General features: G+C 38.0%; 1 protein-coding gene across 1 annotated transcript in view; it reads right to left on the bottom strand.

Moving 5' to 3' along the window:
• Positions 1-1,242: 1,242 nt before the first annotated feature.
• Spmip7 (sperm microtubule inner protein 7) overlaps positions 1,243-23,450 on the bottom strand; it is a 75,172-nt gene continuing 52,964 nt past the window's right edge. The window contains exons 9-10 of the mRNA XM_071609145.1: positions 10,308-10,415; positions 1,243-1,366 (exon numbers count right to left, since the gene is read on the bottom strand). Coding sequence (XP_071465246.1) covers positions 1,243-1,366; positions 10,308-10,415 — 232 coding nt within the window. The remainder of the gene's footprint in view (positions 1,367-10,307; positions 10,416-23,450) is intronic.

Here is a 23,450-nt window from a genome sequence, read left to right as displayed (position 1 = left end):
CTCCACAAGAAAAATAGTTGATTTTCCCTTTCAGTTGGAAAATAAAGGCCACGCTACACCTTAAAGAAATTTTACAGTTACTTAGACTTCTGTGGGACAACTATTTGTTCTGAATTTTAGGGGAAGAAGGAGATTATCAGGTAGAAGCCCTGAGATACACTTCAGAAAACCCAAGAAATGCACTGAGCTTTTTGTTTCTCTTTGTTTTGTCTTGTTTGTTTGTTTTAATATTTCCATGGAGGTGATCCAGTTTGCAAAGAAATGGAGGTGGGTGGGGTGGTAAGATATCTGAACTCAGGAAACCTGAGTTCCAGATAAATACTTCTCCTAGGCTCAGTACATTTTATTCAAGGGAGATTGATCAAGTTGTTTTGTGCATGTACAAATGCAGCCTAATAAATCTCTCTATTATGTACAACTATAATGCACCAATAAAAACATTTTAAATAGCAACATATATGTAAAATGCCTGCTATAAGAATTTATGATAGGGTTGCAAGGTTAATGAGCTAAGGTTTATGAAAGTATTTTGTGAACTTTAATGGGTTCTACAGATATGTACACACACATATAAATATGCTGAAGGGCCAAAAGGACCCCCACAGCCTGCATACAAAACTGGACTGATTGTGCACTTACATTCTCTTTGGTCGAGGCCATTCCAACCTGAATCTCGGCACGAGTGATCCTTTCTGCCTAAGGGCCCTCATGGAACCCAGGATGTGTCTATTTGAGAAACACCAGAGTAAATCAAGAGTGTATTTTTCCCCTCTACATATAGTTGTTGTCCCCATGTGGTGATGTCCCCCATGTGACAAGGAAGAATGTGACTATCTCTCTCCATGGTCCAACTTTCCCATTGATAATGTGTCGGTTTTTGACAAGTTCATCCCTGATCCTCAAATTTATGATCTAGGCTGTGCAGTTATATTCTTAGTTGTATATAACCATCCTGGTTGTGTCACATTACCAGGATGGGAAACCTCTAGAGAGACCCAGTATTCCCAGCCTGAAGAGGAGTCTCCTGCAGCAAGACCTGGTGGGGTGCTTTTCAGGGTCTCAGCTGCCATTGTGGATTGGTTCATGTCCGGCTGAGGCAGGGCAAGATTGCACTGCCTTTTACACCACAACTCATTCACACACACTCAGACCGTGGCTGGCTCTTGTATTTTCCCATCATGTAATACACAATGCCTTTCCAGGATGAGTGGCTTAGAAATCTCTCTCGGGGTGTGGCTTCTTTCAGAGGTCTATCGGTTTTTTTTCTATTCTGTTGAAGGGGTTGTAAGGTTTCACAGTTGTGACCATTCGTGAAAGCGGTGCCTGATGACAGAATTGGTCAACTTTCATTTCTTTCCGTAAGACGCTAGGATAGAATAAAGGAAGAAAAAGAAAAAAATTAACATACAAAGTCAACATAAAGACAGATAACTTCAGGGTCTAGGATTGTGGCTCAGTGGTAGAGCACTTGCCTAGCACACAAGAGGCATTGGGTTCAATCCTTTTTGTATATATACAAAAATAAATAAAATGAAGTTATTATGTCCATTTACAACTAAGAATATTAAAAAAACCTTCATATCTTTCCCAACTCATGGTACACATAAATGGGGTGGTGGTGTGGGGGCTAGGGGAGGACTGAAGAAAAGGAGACTGTGTATGATTAATTCTGTCTGCCTTCAGTTTCATTTCATGAAAATCTATGTGCTGAGAATTACTGTAGGTCCTTCCAAAGGGGGTGATTCTGCCAAGAGGCAGCCGAGTGACACAATAGTTACTGCAGAAAGCTTCTATGGGGTGAGCCAGAGCACTGAGGGGACAAAAGAGATATGTTCACCTCGGTGAACTGGCATTCTTATGGAGTCCACATCAAGAAGCATGAGGCAGCTCATGAAGATGGCAAAGTGAAGCAGGCAAGAGGGCTGGGCCTGGGGGAGGGCTGGTGGTGACAATGAGAGACTGGGGTGGAACACTCCAGTAGCCACCAAGGTGAGGAGCAAGGTGAAGAGTTTGCATTTTCCTTCTTCTGGCTGGTGGGTTGAGGTTGTGAGCTCACAAAACCATCTGCTCACCCCTCTTTGTGTCTTAGTTTGCTGGTCTAAACAGTAGGAACAAATTTGCCCTATCACATCTCTTGTGAGAATGAAAGAAAGCATATGGAGGAGGTGACGGTGTCAAGTACCATGCACATGATGCTTTATCCTTTGGTCACGGCATTCCTGAACTCCCTATTGTACCAGAGGTGGCAGTCCCAGCACTAACATGCATTCTGCCAAATATTGTGAATAAGCCCAAGCCCATGGCCTGTAGTGATTCTTCTGCAAATGTGTTGCTCTTTCAATCACATGTGACACTCATGTGCAGCAAGTGACAGATCTGGTGTGGGAAATTGCCTGCCCCCATGTGCCACTCAATCCAAAGTGGTTTTGTTTTTATGCTGTGATTACTAAAAAGTTTGTGTGTGTGTGTGTGTGTTTGTGTACATATATATATATATATATATATATATATATATACATATACATATATATATACACACACACACATACACACATATATAGAGGTGTATATATATATATATACACACACAAACATGTGTATATATATTTGTATATATACACATATATGTTATATATACAAATATAAGCAACATCTACTGGGGAGAAGCCAGCCATCAAGGGGAAAGCTGGGAGGAGGGAGGGATGAACAGTATTCAAGAACTCAAAGGGAAGGTTGAGCTTTTAGAAAAGTCAGATCATTAGAAAAGTTAGCCTTTAGAAAAGTTGGAGCTCTATATTTGTATATATACACACATATATACATATATACACACACATTTACATGTGTGTATGTATGTATGATTATATATGGCTTTTTAAATTATCATTATGGCTGCTAAAGTGAGAATGCCAGCATTGGTTCAAGGTCCACTCTGGTATGAGGGAACACATTAAAAAAAAACAAACAAACAAACAAAAAAAACTATGTGATGGAAACAAGAGTTGGGAGAAGCTCTTAGGTCCCTAGTCCCTTACTCATGAATATGGAGATCTACAACATGCCTTCTTACCCACCTTTAGTACATCCTCATCTCCTCACTTCAGATCTCTTTCAGGCATCTCTTGTGTTTATCCTGTGTCTCATCCCAGTATAAATCCTAAGGCACTTGAGTGATTGTACACCTCATGCAATGTTTGGGATGGAGACCCCTTTGTATTGACATTCAAAAAAGCATAAGCAACTTCAAAACTCCAAGCCACCACTGTAGTCTTATCATCCACAGAGATCCATGATATAGGCACTGTCCATGTCCTCTGCATGAAGAGGTGTCCACAGTTCCTCTTCTCCCCTATCAGTCCATGATGTGGCAGGCAGGGCACTTGGCCTCACTGGTGATGTTAGTATCCAGATGACTAGAAGTGAAGGAGAGGAGACTGGGAGGAAATAGAAGCAGGCAGCAGGGGAGTGATTGTTTGCTTCTTAAAGAAGTTTAGAAGTGAAAGGAAAAAGAGGAGCTCAGAGGGGCACAGTGGGAAGACTCAACTGTCAACTGGGTATTTTCATAAGCAACTGTCTACTGTGGAGAAGCCAGCCATGAAGAGGAAAGCAGGGAAGAGGCAGGGATGAACAGTATCAAGAACTCAAAAGGTTGTGGCTTAGAAGAGTCAAAGCCTGTCTTCTTGGGAGGGAAGGGGAAAAGTACTGATGAAATAGAGATTCAAGTCCTTGGCCCATTTATTGATTGGGTTTTTTTTTTTTTTTTTGGTACTTAGCTTTTTGAGTTCTTTATATACCCTAGAGATTAGTGCTCTATCTGATGTGTGAGGGGTAACAACAAAAAGTGTTGGTGAGGATGTGGGGAAAAAGGCACACTCCTACATTGCTGGTGGGACTGCAAATTGGTGCAGCCAATATGGAAAGCAGTATGGAGATTTCTTGGAAAATTGGGAATGAAACCACCATTTGACCCAGCTATCCCTTTCCTCGGTCTATACCCAAAGGACTTAAAAACAGCATACTACAGGGATACAGCCACATCAATGTTTATAGCAGCACAATTCACAATAGCTAAACTGTAGAACCAACCTAGATGCCCTTCAATAGATGGATGGATTAAAAAAATGTGGCATATATAAATGATGGAATATTACTCAGCAATAAAAGAGAGTAAAATCATGGCATTTGCAGATATATGGATGGAGTTAGAGAAGATAATGCTAAGTGAAGTTAGTCAACCCCCCCAATATCAAATGCCAAATGCTTTCTTTGATATAAGGAGGCTAATTCATAGTGGAATAGAGAGAGGGAACATGGGAGGAATAGACAAACTCTAGATAGGGCAGAGGGGTTGGAGGGGAAGGGAGGGGGCATGGGGTTATAAATGATAGTGCAATATGATGATCATTATTATCCAAAGTACATGTATAAAGACATAAATTGGTGTGAGTATACTTTGTATACAACCAGAGATATGAAAAATGTGCTCTATATGTGTAATAAAAAAATGTAATGCATTCCGCTGTCATGTATAAATTTTTTTAAAAAGACAAAAAAAATCTCTATTTCAGAGATTCATATTCAGATGAATGGCAGGGGAAATGAGGGGTCACCTTGGACAGCCCAGGTCTCTTGACAGGGGTGTGGGGAAGGGACTAGAAGCTTAGGTAGACTAAACAGTTTGAAGATAGCACCACAAGGATTAGTCTAGTAGTCTCTTAAAAGAAAACCAGATTATAGAGAAAAAGTAAGCATACAACAAAGGCTAAGATTCAGGAATTCCCAGGGGATGCCCATGTGTAGAAATAATAGGAAAAAATGCATCAGCTCAAGTAAGACATAAACAGAAGGAAGTTACCTCACTATGTTCCCATGATACTCTGCAGAGAGACACCTGGGCTCACACTCTCTGGAAATTTTTAAAAAATTAAATATAGTGTTACAAAAACTCAGAGGTGACTCTTTTTGGTGGATAGTCTCAAGGGACCAATTTTCTAATCACAAGAGCAAACCTAAATGCAGATGGCAGGTCCATATAGGGATATTTTAAATTTAAACTCTCCTTATCCCTTCCCCACTATACTTCCTTGTGCCCCAGGGAGTTATTGTGAAGGGTGAATAAGGAGGTTGTAGATTGGGGTAGTGTAGATCCAATACAAGCTATCACCTAGTCAGGGGTGACACTAGCTGATGTCATTTTCTCCAGAATCTTATCTGGAATGAGAACACTAGAGAAACCACTTCAGAGGGTTCTGGGCTCTCACTCCAGGGCAGTAGATGACAGCTGTGTATGCAGTATGTGTGGATGGGGGGAGGGTTATGGGAACCCCCACTAGGGAGTATTCATGAACCTGAAACTAGACCTAGCATCCCCATGAAAGACTCAAGTTCTTCTCTCTAATTATAATAGTAGGGAATAGTTTTCCACTTAAAGGTAGATATTTATCTTAAAGATAAAATGATATTTTTTCCACACATTGGATAATTGACTTATGTGATTATGGAAATTTGTTAGAGCAATAGGATGTTGGGATGGAAATCTCAGATATTTGAGGTGAGAAAATAGATTATATAGGAAAAGATGAGGGATTACAAATGTAAAGCACTTGCTTTGTCTGAATGGCTTTGATTTGGCTCCCTCAATGGTGAACCATCCAGCCACAGGGTTTTTATCTGAGTTCTTTGTGGGGGACAAATCTAAATGGTAGATATAAGAACATATTTAACTTTGACATTGTTTCTTAATGTCCTTACATGTAGTGAAACGTGTTAACTGTCTAAATGTTTATCACTCTGCCTTTGAAATTTGCTTTGTAACATTTCAAAATGTGTTTGGACACTGACCATGGATATGATTGTTTAGATATCACACAAAAGCTCAGGATACAAAATTAAAGACAAGTAAATGGAACTACAATAAACTGAACAGCATGATTAGAGCAAAGGAAACAATTAACAAAATAAAAGGGTCACCTATGGATGGACAAAAAAATATTTTCAAACTATATGTATAATAAGGAGTTAAGAGCCAAAATTTTTAAAGAATTCATAAAATCAATAGCAATAAACAAACAAACAAAAACCACATAGTCTAGTTAAAACATGGGCAAAGGACCAGAAGAGGCATTTTATCAAAGAAGATATAACAATGGCCAATAAGCATGTGAAAAAATGTTCAATATCACTAATCATCACAGAAATGGAAATCAAAACCATATGAGATATCACCTCACAATCATAAATAGGAAATTTACTTCATCACAAGATAAATAGGAAAGCTATTATCAAAAAGACAAAAGATAACAAGTGTTGGTGAGTGTGGGGAGAAAAGGGAAGCTTTGCATATTGGTGGTGAGAGTGTACATTGGTGAAACCATGAGGAAAATAGATGGAGGTTCCTCAAAAAATTATAAATAGAACTACAATATGATCCAGAAATTCCTATTGGGGGTACAGTATCTATCCAAAAGAGGTGAAGTCACTACCTCCTAAAGACAGCTCCACCCCAAATTCAAGGCAACATTATTCATACTAGCCAACATATGGAATATATTTAGGTATCCATTGATGAATAAAGAAAATGTAAGATAGCTGAGCATGGCAGCACACTCGTGTTATCCCAGAGGTTCAGGTAGCTGAGGCAGGAGGATTGCAAGTTCAAAGCCCCAGCAACTTCATGAGGCCCTAAGCAACTACTGAGACCCCATCTCAAAAAAAAAAAAAAAAATATATATATATATATATGTATGTGTGCGTGTGTGTGTGTGTGTGTCTGGGATGTGGCTCAGTAGTTAAGTGCCCCTGGGTTCAATTCCTGGTACAAAAAACAAAAGTAAGATAGACTAGATACACAGACATAGATATAGCTAATAGAATATTATTGAGACTTTAAAAAGTAGGAGATCCTGACATTTACTACAACCTGGGAGAACCTAAAGGACATTATGCTAAGTGACATAAGTCAGACATGGAAAGACTGTCTCACTTATATGTCAAATATTTTTAAAAAGTCAAAGTCAAATATAGAAAGAGAACGGAGTAGTGGTTATGAAGGGGAGGCTGTGGGGAGGAAATGGGGAGCCATAGGTCAAAGGATAAAAAGTAGCAGACATGTAGGATGAACAAGTCTAGAAATCTAAGGTACAACATGAGGACAGTAGCAGTAAAAATAGTGTACTCTATTCAGAATTCTTTTACATAATTATTTTTAATGTTTTCATTAGTGCATCATAGTTATACATAATACTGGGGTTCATTTTGACATAATTATACATGTATGGAATATAATTTACTCTACTTCAGTCCCTAGGATTTCCTCTTTCCCTCCCCATCTCTTTCCACTTGGTCCCCTTTCCTCTACTCCACTGGTCTTCCTTGTGTCTAGTTATTTTTTTAAAATTAGTGCTTTAGAGATACACATAAAGGGGAAATTTACTGTGGTATATTCATATGTGTACAAAGCAAATTTTGGTCAATTTCATTCCATCATTCCTTTTTTTTTTCCTGTCCCTACTTCCTTCCCCTCAATCCCCTTCCTCTACTCCACTGATCTCCCTTTTATTTTCATGGAATCCTTCCCACCACACACACACACACACACACACCTTTTCGCCCTTATTTTGCTCTAGCTTCCAGATGCGAGAGAAAACATTTGACCCTTGACATTCTGAGTCTGGCTTATTTCAATTAGCATGATGTTCTTTAGTTGCATCCATTTATTTACAAGCAAATGGCACATATTCCTTATTTTTTATGGCTGAGTAAAACTCCACTGTGTATCTATACTACATTTTCTTTATCCATTCATCTCTTGACAGGCACATGGGATGTTGCCATATCTTGGCTATTATAATTTGCACTGTTGTAAACATTGATATGCTTGTATTACTATATTATGCTTATTTTAGTTCTTTAGGATAAATACCAAGTAATGGGATAGCTGGGTCACAGGTAGTTTTGTTCCTAGTTTTTGGTGGAATCTTCATACAGCTTTCCAAAATGACTGTACTAAATTTGCAGTTTCATCAACAATATAGGAGTGTACTTTCCCCCATTTCCTCACCAGTGTTATTATTTGGATTCTTGATGATTGCCATTGTAACTGACATGAGATTAAATCTCAGTGTAGCTTTGATTTGCATTTCCCTGATTGCTAGGGATATTGAACATTTGCTACATGAGTAGATTTTAGTTCCTCTTCCATGGGGGAAGAAAGGAATGGGTAACTGTGTGAGATAATATATATATATATATATATATATATATATATATATATATATATATATATATATTAATTTGTTGTACTATGTAACCATTTGGTTATAAGTGTCCTAAAAATTATGTCTTAGATATACATAATGAAATTTATTTTAAAAAATCATATAAGTAGTTATGGAGAATGGAAAATATATTGAAAGAAAGTTGAATGCACAATATTTGCCTAGAAAGTCAATGGCCTACTTTTTAAAATGTGCATCAGGTGGCTAGAAATTCTGCATAAATGTCAACCAAAACTTGAGTTGTGTTGAGGAAGCCCTCGGCCAGCAGGCACCTTTCCTTTCCTTGTCCTTAATACATAAGGTTCCATGGGGTGTACAGGACCGTCTATATACAATGGTACACGGAGGGGGAAACCCTCCTCTGATTCCTTTCCTGCCTCCTGTAGGGGTGGCTTGCTGTGGGTTCCCTACAACATGCCAAGCTCTCCCACTTGCAGCCCCTGCCCTAAATATTTGTAAGACCAAATCACAATCCTCCAAGAGTCAGCCATGATCCACCTCCTCTGTGAGGTCTTCTTCAGCACTTCCAATCTCCCTTGTGGCTTGTGTTGCCTCAGTTTCCTTATGTATAAAATAGAAATGGTAACAGCCCCTTCCTCGCAGGATGCCTGGGTGGTGAAATGAGTTAGTGCCCATGACACCCAGAGGGCAGTGCCTGGTATCTAGGAAGCACTCAGTTAGCAAGTTATTATAGTATTTGATGCTGGTCATCATTCTCTGCTATAGTCATTAGTTTTTTATCTACCAGGAAATCCTGAGCTACTTGCAAACAGATTTAGTTCCTGTGAATTTGCTGGAATACAGTCAATATCTGTTTACTTAATCAAAGAACTATGAACTGACCAAAAAATGGACAAATGTATAAGAATGAACAGCTAGATAAACTGGGAAACATGGCCCAAGAAGTTGTTCATGACAGCTGCTTCCATTCCAGCTGCTGCTTTAGAGAAAATCCAACTTCTTTGAGGCAGGAGCTCCGTCTGAAGGTCATCTCTTCAGAAAACATTCTCCAGCTACTAAGCTCAACAAGCCCTTCCCAGGCATTCAGTGACTGTGGCCTGCTGTTTTCACAGCATATGTCATTATCCAAAATCATTTTGTTTCTTTGGTTACTTGTGTGCTTCTTTACTTCCTTTCACCCCCAAACAAAAGCTCCCGAGGAACAGGATCTTTTCTGTTTAACCTGTGTTTTCAAGTGCCTTGAACAGTGCCTGATCCAGAGTGGGTGCTCAATAAATGGGTGATAAATGAATGATCTAGGAGAAATGTTACCTGTTTAGGGGAGAATGTTGCTACCCTCTGCCCATCCTACCCTACTGTCCTACCACCACAGCTTCTTCATTAGCACTGGGCCAGCCTCTGGGTTCAGAGCATTTGCATTTTCAAAACTGTGTCATCTTTTTTGCAAGGCCAGGACTTCCATCAAATGCTTTCAAATTTGAGTTCTAATGAGAAATAATGTGTTGCTTCTACGAGTAGCTTCCAACAAAATAATCAGCCATTACCTTCTGTAGATTGTCTTGTTTTCAATTTGCAAAAATGAGGTTTGAAATATATGTGATTTTCAAAAGAATTTTGTCTTAAAAAAAAGAAGATGGTTATTCACAAGAAGTAACTATGTGTTTCATGTATGTTCCACGTATCCAGGTACCATGTGTCTTGTGATAATTGGAAAAGAATGATGTATGTGTAAAACTGTGAGTCTAAGAGGAAAAGTCACTGTCCCCTGTCCCCTGGATGTCCCTTAAGTGTCTTAAGATATTTTTTTTTGCAACAGAATATGAACATTAATCTGCAGTTGCTTTTCAATGTAATTTTGAGTAAAATTCAAAAAGAAAACATTCAAGAAGCCCTGATAAACTGTAACTTTGTAAGAAAATTAACTCCTCTCTTTTTTAAAATTGACGGCCCATTTTTTAAAACAGTGTAAATTTACTCTTAGTGTTTAATTATTCTTTAATGAAGTAACCACAATTAGGATTTCTCCTTCTAATGTATCTGGGCAAATTGAGTAATAGGATTCACACTTACCCTTGCAGTTCTGAATCTGGTGATGGGGTTGTTGATGAAATATTAGAATTTGCTGGGTGGGTGGCTGTGAAATGAACCTTGCCAGTATATCCTGGGATATTTGGAGCACTAAAGTGAAGAGTTAAAAGAGGGGGATGAGAGGAAATTAAAATAATGATTTATGAAATAGTCATGGTAACTAGAACACAAATATGAAAAATATAAAGAACGATACAGTCTTTTTTTTTTTTTCTTTGTATGAGATCTGGAATGTGTGCTTTCCAGAGAAGACTGAAGTCTCAGGCACAGGGTATGCTGACACATAGATATTTAGATAACAGCTGTGCTCTGAGTTTGAAAAAAAAAACTTATTTCAAGTGCATGTTTTGCTATTATTTTAAATTTACATATCTTTTACATACATGACTCACTGCTGAGCTCCATTTCATAACGAAGGAAGACGCTATTCTTGACAAAACTACAGACCCATATTCCACACATCACTCTAAATGCAACTCTGATATTAATAAACACACACATTTACATCTATGATATTATTTAACAAATATCTTTCTTATCAGCACTAATGCCATATATCACTAATTTCAGATGATTTCCTAAAATTGCACATTGAAAAGAAACATAAACCAGCACATAAATTCCACATTGGTTTATTTATTTCAATTTCATCTACTGTTCTGTTTTCCTATCCTTCTCCCTACCAGGGGAGAAAGGAGAAAGAAAGAGAAAAGGAAGAAAAAAGGAAAACACATGAATACAGAGAAAGGTTCTGTAATGATATATAAATAAACTCTAGAAAAGGCAAACAAGCTTCCGTAAGAACAACTTAAATCAGTAGTTCAGAGAAATATGAAAAATAAATAATATGCTTGCCATGATAACATTCAAAGTGGTTACACAGATTCTTTCCTAAGAGATGGGAAAAGCAGAATTACTGGCTGAGACCTTGAGTAAGGCTAGCCATGGGTACTGCTTATGATGTCACCTTAATGAAAAGAGCAAAACAGGGTTGGGGTTGTGCATCAGTGGTAGAGTGCTTGTCTACCACTTGTGAAGCACTGCATTTGATCCTCAGCACCACAAAATGATAAATAAAATAAAGATATTCTGTCCATCTATAACTAAAAAAAAAAAAAGAGAGAGAGAGCAACAGAAAATACAACTTATATTGTGTATCAAGGGGCATAGACACACTATTTGCAGATCAAGAGGTCCATGTTTATGGAATTCTATCAGTGCTAAGGACTCTGTTCACTGTGCTGGCTTCACAGAGAGAAACAGAAAGGCCACCATCAAGAATGTGCTTTGGGTTTGCAGCTTCTGCTCAACTCAGTGGTTTGTATTTCCTTTCCCTGAGTCTTTGAGAGCATGACTTCCCTGAGGTGGGTTCCTTATTCAAAAATGACACTCAGACAAAAATTAAATGCAGTAGCAACTACCAAACTTCTGCTGAAAGTGGAGGAGTGGTTGTCCTTTCCACCCATCCAATAAGCCAAATAAAACTTTTCTCTGGGAACTATTTATCTTTGGAGTAATTTTCAAAAAATAGAACTTAAGGAAGGTTACTCTTTGTGTGGCTTGGATCGCAAATGTCCTCCATGGGCTAAAAGGATTGGTCACCAGTTTGTGGCACTAATGGGGAGGCAGTGGAACCTTCAGGAGGCAGGGTCTCAAAGGAGAAAGTTAGAATATTGGGGGCATTCCCTTAAAAGAGATATTGGGATCCTGATCTCTCCTTCTCTTTCCCTCTGTTTTCTGGCCATCATGATGTGAACAGATGTCCTTTGTCCTGTGATCCTCACTATAATGTACCATGCCACTATAGCCCAAAGCAACTATGGACTGAAACCTCTGAAACTGCAGACTAAACTAAACCTTGCCCCCTTATAAGTTGATTATCACAAGTATTTTGTCACAGTGATAAAGAGCTGACTAACACAAAACAGGTGATGAGGCAGACAAAAGAGTTAAGTTAGTGAAATGTGTGTGCTCAAGGGTTAGGAGGCACACTTCTTGCAGATCAAGAGGTCCATGTTTATGGAATTCTATCAGACACAAGACTCCCCTCATCAGCCCTTGGATCCTGACTTTGGGTGAAATTCATTGGAGGCTTATTGCCTTAGCCATGACATGGGGTTATAATACCAATCTAAAGAACCTGGATGAGAATAGAGTGGAAAAAATGCTGTGATTCATACTATAATTTCTTGGTGTTCTTCTCGTGTTTGTTATGCACGAGCGTCCGAATATTAGGGGAAAATAATTCATTATTCATCAGGCATGGAATTGCACTAATAAGCTTCATATTTCTCTTCCAAGTGTGTAATTCTATGACTATTTTGGTGATGGCTTATTGTCTTGCAGCCAATGAAATCAGAGACACCTTGACACTAACAAAGTGAAGGGAAATTATATCAAGAGCAACACCAGGATAAATGGCACAAACAATAGATTTTATGAGGCTTAGAACATGAGGCAGCTAAAGAGCAGGGGAGGCCCCATATTGAGAGGGAGGCTTCCCATCCAAACCTAATGTTACCCCAGTGGAGAAAAGTGTCTGGGCCTCAGCTCAGACAACTGCAGCACAGAGACATCAACACTACTCTCCTAGGGGCCCTGTGGGCACTAAGGGAATTAAAAGGAAAGCAGTTAGCATATCCTAAGTGCTTAGTAGGCGCTCAACTAATTGTGGTTGAAATAAAAGCCTTTAAAGAAATAAAGAATTCACAAAATAGACACCTGGTATGCAGAGAATACAAAGTTTATCCATTACACTCAACTGCAAAGATGCAAAGATAAAAGAGGTTTCCAAATGGTGCTACCCACTGTAATCTCACAGGCACCTTTAAAAGATACCAGTGACTGGCTCTCACCTCGAACACTCTGAATAAATTAGTAAGGGAATGGCCTGGGCATTGGGACTTTTAATAATTCCCCAATGATTTCAGAGTGGGGAGTTTAAGAACCTGTTTCAGAGCAGAGTTGTAAGGTTTCTTGAGGGGATAAATGAATGAAAATTGCCAAATTCTAGGAAATACCCTTTAGGATTTCTTGGAATTTTCTTGAAGAAATGTAGCTATAAGTTAGAGAGGTAACCAAAATGAGGGAAAATTATTCATGTGTGTGCCTCTTCCCCCAAACATTTATTAAAGCTTCCATGCATGTTACAAAGGAAATCCCCTCCATCTGTATGACAGGTTTTTTCCACTCTCTCTGAAACACCTGCAAGTAAAATACCTCCAACATCAGAGCCTTCCAGCAGAGCAGACAAGAAGTCAGAGAGATGGACTCAATTTGTCAGTAGCATGAAGGGCTTGACATAAAACAAAGAGTTGCATGTGCCTGAGTGGCATGCAAGTTATTGATGCTAAATGGTAACATACATTATATAAATGCTATCATATGATAGGACATCATATCTAACAACAACATAACCATGAAACAGTAGACTGATTATACTGGAGAATGAATGTAGTTGCATAATAAACTGCCAAATATTTGAAAATGAAAGTTCTCACTCATGCTGCTACTAAATTTTATTCCACTTAACCCTTGCATGCAAGGACATCACAGGGGGAATTTTTGCCATCAATTTTTGCAACATATTGACCTAACATCAAGAAAAGTGTATTCTTTGGGGACACCACTGCCAGGCTATAGTTTTCAGCAGGAGCAAACAAAGTTTCATGATACTGAAATGTACAGGCTGTAAAGTGGATTCTGAATTTATTATGTTGGAAGAACCTCATCTCTCCATTGAGGACAACAGAGAAAAGTAGAAGCCCATTAAAAAATGTGAAGTCTTCTTTTTGTCTTTGCTCCATAGCTCCTTGTCCTTGGAACTCCTTCTTTTGTACCCTTATTCTCTCATAAATCAGATTTTGTTCCTATATGGATAAATATGAATATTTTGCTTCTTAAGCTTACAGCTAATTTGTTTCTCTCAACAACATACAATAAAAGAGAAATTAAATAATTTCAGAAAACAAGGAAGTTTAGTAAATTGGAAAAAAGGGAGCACAAATGCTTTAAAATTAAAAACTATATAGAAAATAAAGAAAATGTGATAAATCATGTTATATATAAAATACAGGTATTGCACAAGTGGATAAAAATTTAAGCATGCACATAACTTCTATGTATTAGAGACATAACTAATAATCATTGTGTACTAAATTCTCTTTTAAAATGTTTTATATAAATTGATTATTTAATTCTCACAATAAACCTGTATCATAGGTCTTATTATTAGCACATTTTTTTTTACATGAAAGTCTGAGACAAAGAAAGTCTAAGTAACCAAACTGGCAAGTGGCAGAATGGATCCTAACCCAAAATACCTGGGCTTTAGAAATGATGCAATTGGACTACATGGGAAGGACTTTTGGCATTCTCCCAGCCTAGCCAAGGAAAGCTTTGTTAGGTCAAAATAGACTGCTTTATTCAGCCTGTGGGTGTAAATGCAAGAATATGTGACAACCTCTTATTTGAAACTATTCTCTATCAGGCACAGTTCCAGGTAGAAGTCAAGCAGACATGGCCCCTGATAGCTTCCACAAGTTCATGTGTACATTTTATAACTTGTTTTTCTTACAGTGCTGGAGATTGAACCCAGGACCTTGTGCATGCTAGCCAAGTATTCTACTGCTGAGATACATTTCCAATCCTCATAAGTACTTTTTTTTAAGTACACATCTAGAGGTTTAAAGAACCCAAGCAGGTCATAGATGCAAAGTATGAGGGGGATGCATGAGACAGACCCATTTAACTTCAGGGCTACCCTTGACTAGCTGACTGAACTTTCTGAAGTTTTCTGAGCTATCTTCATCTTTAAACCACCAATAGTTTTAGTAACTATACTTCCTGTGAAGGTGTTCTGGGGTCAATGTGATGCAGGTAAGGTTCAGGCATAGTGCCCAGTCCACAGTGGTGCAGATTCAATGCAAAAGGAGCTGCAAATGTGGAGGGAATGAAGCAGGGCCATAAAGATGAGAGGTGAAGGGAGAAAGAGAAAGGGTCCAGGGGTCCAGAGGACTGAAAGGAGGAGGAGGCTACAGAGAACACTGAGAGTTGTGCAGCTGGAGAAGAAAAGACAGGAGGTCTATTGTGAGTTGTGATTTGTCTGATGTTTTGATCAATGAGAAATGTAAATAAAATTAGAATCACTTTGATGACTTTTGCTCATGAGACTGTGTTTCTCTGAATGTCCTGAGACATTATGGCCCCAGGTTATAGTTCAGAAGTTACAATTTAATTGTTATTATTATCATCTAGTGGTTATATTTTTCCCCTGGGGTCTTAGACTCTTCACATCTCACATTTAGAAGGGGATGTAGAAATAATATAGCACAAAGCTTTTATGTTTTAGTTAAGAAGCCAGTTCCTTGCCAGAGGCAAAAGGCTTGCTTGATGTAGGTTAAGAGCAAGTGTTTGCCCTGGGGATTAGAAGGCCTGTTTTCTGGACTTCTCTTTACTGCTTATGAAATGAGTGACTTGGGGCTCTTTATATTATTTGCTCTGACCTCAGCCTCCTCATCTGCAAAATGGGGATTGAATTGGTTCCTGAAACTCTGGTCTCATCATACTATTTTGAAAAACAAATGAGAGTAGATGTGAAAGTACTCTGAAAAGGCAGAAGTGTCAGGCTAAGGCAAGGAACTATTCATAGTTATTCTTTAATCTGGGTTGTGGTGTGTTTCTTTTTTTAACACTGCAATACAGCCCAGTGACTGGCAGGGAAGCCTTTCATTTTGCCTCTTAGACCTTAGCCACGGGCTTGTTGGGAATCCATTTTGGTCAACTCCTCTCTTTTCAAATGATTCCTTACAGAAAGCACACTAAATAGGAAATGGAGTGATGTTCTGAGATAAAGGATGACATCTTAGTGGAGGAAGATACAGTGGAGGCCACTGCCTAGTTCGAAAAAATGAAGGAATGGCGACTTCATGCTCTGATTTGCGATTAGAAGGCCAGTGCCCCTCTCTCCTCACCCCTGGCTCTCTTCAATTGTCTCTGTCACCTGGGCCTGGGCCTTGCCTATGCCAAACCTCTCTGGAAAAACAAGGTGAGCTGTCTCTATGCAAGATCCCACGTGGTTGCAGTATTTAGAGTCCATTACAAAAGAAAGGGCACTTTCAGGTGATCTTTCCATTTTCCTAGGAAAAAAGCAAGAACAAAATGCTTCTGGATCCTGACTGTGCATAGACCTGTACCACATCATTTAGGTATTATGTGCCTTGTACTGAGAAATGCTGATTGCAAAGCACAGAAACTACAGGAAACTAAAATAATCACTAAAAGGTACTGAACTTTTCTTAAACCTGATTTATTGAGCTCTTACAGACTACGGCTCTTGAATTAAAGATAAAGAGAAAAAAGCCAGATTTAAAAATCAAGACAATCCTTACCTCAACTTTTCTGCTTAACATATAGATGAAAAATGGGGGTGAATTTCCATGAATAAAAAAATTCCTGAACATTATTCAAATCCAGTAAACAATATTTACTACTTGAAGAAATGGAAAAACTGTTTAGTATCCTGAGTTTTAATAATTCTTCTTGAACCCAGTGGATATTTTGGATTATCTTAGTTCTTCAACTAGACTCAAATTATAAGAGAAACTGCAGGGCTAGGGTTGTAGCTCAGCAGTAGTATACTTGGCCTAGCATGCACCAAACCCTGGGTTTAATCCCCAGTAAAGAAAAGAAAGGAAAAGAGAAAAAAAAAAAAAAAAAGCAAGAGGAACTGCACAGGAAACTGTATTAATGTTTTGAGTTTTCTAATTCTAAATGATTTTTAGTAATAAGCATGTCTACCAAATTAGAAAATTTTTAAATTTTAATGAGAAAATTCATGTAGTAATTCCATTTTTAGGGATGTGATCTACAGGAATGCATGCATTTTTTAATGAAAAGATATATGAAGAAGTAATTTTGCTGTATTGTATTGTTTACAACAAAAAATACTGTAGTCAGAATTTGGCCTATGTAAAATTGATACGGTCTTGTAGTGGGACACCATGCAGCCATTAAGATGATTTAAATATATGAAAAGTATCCAGTGTGTATTTCAATCTCACGCATATAAACACCCCAAAATGCACACACACATAATGCACATGTAAATATATGCTGCAGACATTTGTAGGGATTTCAAAAAACAAAAAACAACAACAACAAAAATCAAACATTTAATATTGGGATTGTAAGTAGAAAAGGTATTTTACTTTTAACACTTCAAAAATACTTGAATTATTTTTAACATGAACACATTGGGAAGATAAAAAGATGTTTGATGAGTATCCATGCTAATATTAAAAATGAGGATAAATATTGAGTGTTAAATGTGATTCCACTGTTAATATATATAATACCTCCAGAAAATGATTTAGCAATAAGCTTGTTTGTATATTTGGATTCCAGAATCTACTTCAAGAGTCTCCCTACATATATAATTTCAAAGTACAAAAAATTTATGTAGAAAGTGTCTGAAAGAATGATTTATCATAGCCAAAAATGAAGACAATTTACATGTGTAACCTAAATGAACTAGTCAATTTTAGTAAATTTGCACAAATAGAAATTATGGTGAATTCATGAAAAGGTTTGCCTATTGATCATGTTGCAGTGATAAGGTGTCAAAAATGTTATGATCATAGCAATATAAATATACAAAAACAAGGCAAAAATTGCATGTGATAGATGTCAAGTGATGTCAAAATGTTAACAATTGTTATTTTATCGTGTAAGCTTGTTTATATTGTAATTGTCATTTATATTATATATCTTTTTTCTATAATGATCAGATTCAATTCTACAATAAAAACAAACTATTTTTAAAATTTTAGTACTATTCCTACCAACACCAAAAAATGCTGGACATGTCAGATGATTCAGTGACCAAAAAAGAAAATCAACTAATGAGAGAAATTTGAAAAACTTTCTCCTGTAGGAAAATCAGTGATTCCAAGGATGGAAGCACTCAGTCAAGTCAGGTGGCCTTAATCCTTGCCTGAAATATTGCTTCTATCTAAGGTGTGAGAACATTCTCAGTATGGCTTACCAGCCATGATTAAGTACCATTGATCATACAGAAGACCCTAAAGAATAACATAAAGATATTTCTCTGCAACAAACTATAGATGAGAAAATTCAGGAAGAGTCATATTTGCATTTTAATAGGATTTTTTCCATTCCCTATTTAGCACAAAGTAAGTTTATGTGCTTCTGGGTTTGGGACATTATGTAAATCCCATCATATTTAATATGTTTGGCATTTTCTTTCATAGTTCAAGGAGATATTGTGGAAGTAATATAATATTTTGCTTAAATATTCATATACAGGTAGTAAAACTATATAGCAAAGAAAGACAAGAATTAGCACAAAGTCTAACAGGGTTGACCTCTGAGGTAGGGAAGGGGAAATGGGATGATGAGGCTGGAAGGGGCACATGGTAGTTTAAAAGATTTCAACAAAAATCTATTAAGTTACATGAAGAATATACAGGCATTTTTGTGTTATTTTATAAGTTACACATAATACTATCATTTTGTATATATAAATATTTTATAATAAAAATAGAAGGCATTTCTTTGTGTCAAAATGTTAAGAGAATCTTAAAAATGTAAAACTAATCAAAGGAAGAAACTTTGCAACCTTGGAGGCCATCTAGTGCCCAAATCTGAGAATTACAGTTAATGCCCAATTTACATGATCTACTTATAATTTCACGGCCTAAAAAAATAAACAGAAAAAAGAAATTTACAGCAAAATAAAGTAGAATAGCATAATCCCAAATTTTTTAAGTAAAATTGTATGTTTTTACATTGAATATTTAAAATTCACCCTCTCTTGGAAGGATTACCCCAAAGAATACGATTCTAAAGTTTAATTTTTGGGAGATTTATTTTATTCTGCTTTATAATTATTTGTGTATACAGCTTATCTATCCCACAATATGTTCAGCTCCTTATGGGTAAATCCTTTGCCTTTTTATCTTTATATATCATAACCCTTGGCATTGTACTTGAAATGCTTTAGAAACTCATTTTTCGATTTTATTACTGGTAATTTAGGTAGACACTATTATTATCATTATTATTGTTATTTTTTTGCAGTGAGGGGGATGGAACCCAGGGTTTTTCACATGATAAACAAACACTCTATTCCTGGGCTATACCCCCAGTGTTAGGTAGACATTATTAAATTCTTTGATGAGATATTTTACGTAGCTATATTTGAAAGCCAAAGAGAGTTTTGAGCGACACTTCATAGTTTAATGTAGTAGTCAAAGAAGTAGATAAATAGATTACATAAAAATTCAAAATTATAATAGAGCACATTACATTTAAAAAACAGCGGAATATGTCTGGAGGCTAGAAAATGTGAAATTTAACTAGGTTGTCTTATGGGTACGACTGATGTTTTAAAGAAACAAAGATTTATTATCATTTAAAATACTAGGACTAAGATGGCCGCGAATAGAGTGCATCACACCCTGTGTACCGTGCCACTGCGCAGGTGAATAACGAGTTAGAACGACAAAAAACTATCTTGTTAGGAACTTACAGCAAAATGGGGGTGCACCGAAACCTAGAGGAAGGATTTCCAGCACCGAGGTCCGGTAATTGAGTCTCAAACACGAGCCAACTGTGCGACCAGAGATCCAGGCTGACTGATCCGTGCGGCCCGCCCCGCGGCTACAGACGGCGGGGCGCTACCGAGAAGCGACCAGCAAGCAGGGAGAAATGTTGCTGCGGAATCTGGAATCCTGCCTGCTGAGCCCTCACTGAGCCCCGGGCTGAGTTCGGGATTTCAGAGGGGAAGGAAGCGGTACAGTTCTATCCCCCACAATGGAAACTCCACCAAGGAAACCAGCGGCCACCATCTTGGAGAGCTGAAGTAACCACCACCACTCTCCGACAGATTGCAACAATAAAACAGGTGTGTTACTCAGCTCATCTCCCATACAGTGGGGAATTCACATAAAATCTCTCCTAGGCTTTCCGGGGGAGGGATTATCAGAGTGAGCCTGCATAAAGACTCGGGGAAGACTAGAGACACCTGACCTTCAACTCCCCCTCCCATCAGCGGCGAAAACGAAACCTGTCTTGCCAGCGCTGGGGGAGGGGCAAGTAGAAAAAATCAAAACAATAGAGTGCTAGGGTTCCCAATAGCCACCCTCCACACCCAACAAACGGCAGTCCCAGAGTACAGTTTGAACTGCAGAGAGGCATCACTCAGGGGAAACCTGGTCTAGCAGGAGAAACCAGGACTAGCAGGAGAAACCAGGGGACTAGAGGCCAGGCCCTCGTGACTGGGTGGCTGGAGACCGCACGCCCGCCCGAGACAGTCCACCCGCTGCCCGCGTGACTGGGTGGCTGGAGACCGCACGCCTGCCGGCGACCGATCGCCTGCCGGCTGCCCGCGCGTCTGGGCGGCTGGAGACCACCCGCCCGCCGGCGACCGGGAGCTGAAACCAACCAGAGACAGTCCAGTCCCACCACCACCCCCCCATTTGGACACCCCGGCAAGGAGACTGGGGCCCACCATAGCAGAGAGGTGACGTCACTGGAGCTCGGCCGTCGGAATTCCTTCCCAGCGGAATCCACTTTAGCAGGCATAGTCTACCAACACAAAGGAGAGACAACAGAGATATACAAAACCAAAACAAATCTATAGAAGAGAGCAGAAACACAGCAATCAAATAGAGCTGGAAAGTAACGTGAACATCATTAAAAAACAAGGGAAAAAAGGAGTACAAACAATGCAGGACAACTTAAATCTACAGGAGGACCTAGAAGCATCAGAAACAGGGATAGGGAAAGAACTCAAGGCATACCTAACTCAGATGGAAAGGAATATTAGAGAAGACATGAGACAGCAAGTCCAAGCAATAAAAGTATATTTTGAAAATGAATTAAACAAACAAATTCAAATGGCAAAGAACGAGCTTTACCAGGAGATAGAGATTGTAAAAAAAAAAAATCAAACAGTAATCCTAGAAACGCAGGAAACTATAAACCAAATTAAAAACTCAAACGAGAATATTACAAATAGACTAGATCAAGTAGAAGTCAGAACATCAGATAATGAAGACAAAGTTTATCAACTTGAAAAGAATATAGTCAACACAGAAAAGATGCTTAAATTCCACGAGCAATCTATTCAAGAGATATGGGATGTCATAAAAAAACCAAATTTGAGAGTCATCGGGATAGAAGAAGGCATAGAGATTCAAACCAAAGGAATGGACAGCATATTAAATGAAATAATTCTAGAAAACTTCCCAGAGATGAAAGATGTAATGGATTGCCAAATCCTGGAAGCCTACAGGACCCCAAACATTCAAAACTGTAATAGACCAACTCCAAGACATATAATTATGAAGATAGCCAACATACAGAACAAGGAGAGAATATTAAAAGCTATGAGAGAAAGGAGGCAGATTACATTCAGGGGTAAACCAATTAGGTTAACGACTGATTTTTCATCACAGACTTTGAAAGCGAGAAGATCCTGGAACAATGTATTTCAAACGCTGAAAAATAATGGATTCCAACCAAGAATACAGTATCCAGCAAAATTAAGCTTCAGATTTGACAATGAAATTAAAATCTTTCACGATAAACAAAAGCTAAAAGAATTCGCAGCCAGAAAACCAGCACTGCAAAGCATTTTGAGCAAAATACTACAAGAAGAGGAATTGAAAAATAGTGCCCAAAACTAACAGCGGGAGGTATCTCAGTAAAGGGGGAGGAAAATAACCAAAAAGTAAAAACTAGCCAAACTAAAATAAATAAATAAATCAACATGACTGGAAGTACAAATCATATTTCAATTGTAACCTTAAATGTTAATGGCCTAAACTCACCAATCAAGAGACATAGGCTAGTAACCTGGATCAAAAAAACAAATCCAACAATATGCTGCCTTCAGGAGACTCATATGATAGGAAAAGACATACACAGGCTGAAGGTAAAAGGTTGGGAAGAATCATACCACTCACATGGCCCTCGGAAGCAAGCAGGAGTGGCCATATTCATATCGAATAAAATCAACTTCAAACTTAAGTTAATCAAAAGGGATAAAGAAGGACACTATATATTGTTAAAAGGAACCATCCACCAACAAGACATAACAATTATCAATTGGTATGCACCAAACAATGGAGCTGCAACTTTCATAAAACAAACTCTCCTCAAGTTCAAGAGTCAAATAGACTACAACACAATAACTATGGGTGACTTCAACACACCGCTCTCGCCATTAGACAGATCCTCTAGACAAAAGCTGAATAAAGAAACTATAGAACTCAATAGCACAATCAATAACCTAGACTTAACCGACATATATAGAATATATCAACCATCATCAAGTGGATACACATTCTTCTCAGCAGCACATGGATCCTACTCAAAGATAGACCATATATTATGCCATAGGGCAACTCTTAGTAAATATAAAGGCATGGAGATAATACCATGCACAATATCTGATCATAATGGAATGAAACTGGAAATCAATGATAAAAGAAGGAAGGAAAAATGCTACATCACATGGAAAATAAACAATATGTTACTGAATGATCAATGGGTTACAGAAGACATAAAGGAGGAGATAAAAAAAATTCTTAGAGACAAATGACAATACAGACACAACATACTGGAATCTATGGGACACAATGAAAGCAGTTTTAAGAGGGAAATTCATTTCTTGGAGTTCTTTCCTCAAAAAAAGAAAAAAACAACAAATAAATGAACTCACACTACACCTCAAAAACCTAGAAAAGGAAGAGCAAAACAACAGCAAATGTAGTAGAAGACAAGAAATAATTAAAATTAGAGCAGAAATCAACGAAATTGAAACAAAAAAAACCATTGAAAAAATTGATAAAACTAAAAGTTGGTTCTTTGAAAAAATAAATAAGATCCACAGGCCCTTAGCCATGCTAACGAAGAGAAGAAGAGAGAGAACTCAAATTACTAACATACGGGGTGAAAAAGGTAATATCACAACAGACACTACAGAAATACAGAAGATAATTAGAAAGTATTTTGAAACCCTATATTCCAATAAAATAGAAGACAGTGAAGATATCGATAAATTTCTTAAGCCATACGATCTGCCCAGATTGAGTCAGG

Source organism: Marmota flaviventris, chromosome 1 (assembly GCF_047511675.1).
Source record: "Marmota flaviventris isolate mMarFla1 chromosome 1, mMarFla1.hap1, whole genome shotgun sequence".
NCBI lineage: Eukaryota > Metazoa > Chordata > Mammalia > Rodentia > Sciuridae > Marmota > Marmota flaviventris.
Note: the sequence above shows the minus strand (reverse complement) of the source record. Positions and strands in the feature narration are given on the sequence as shown.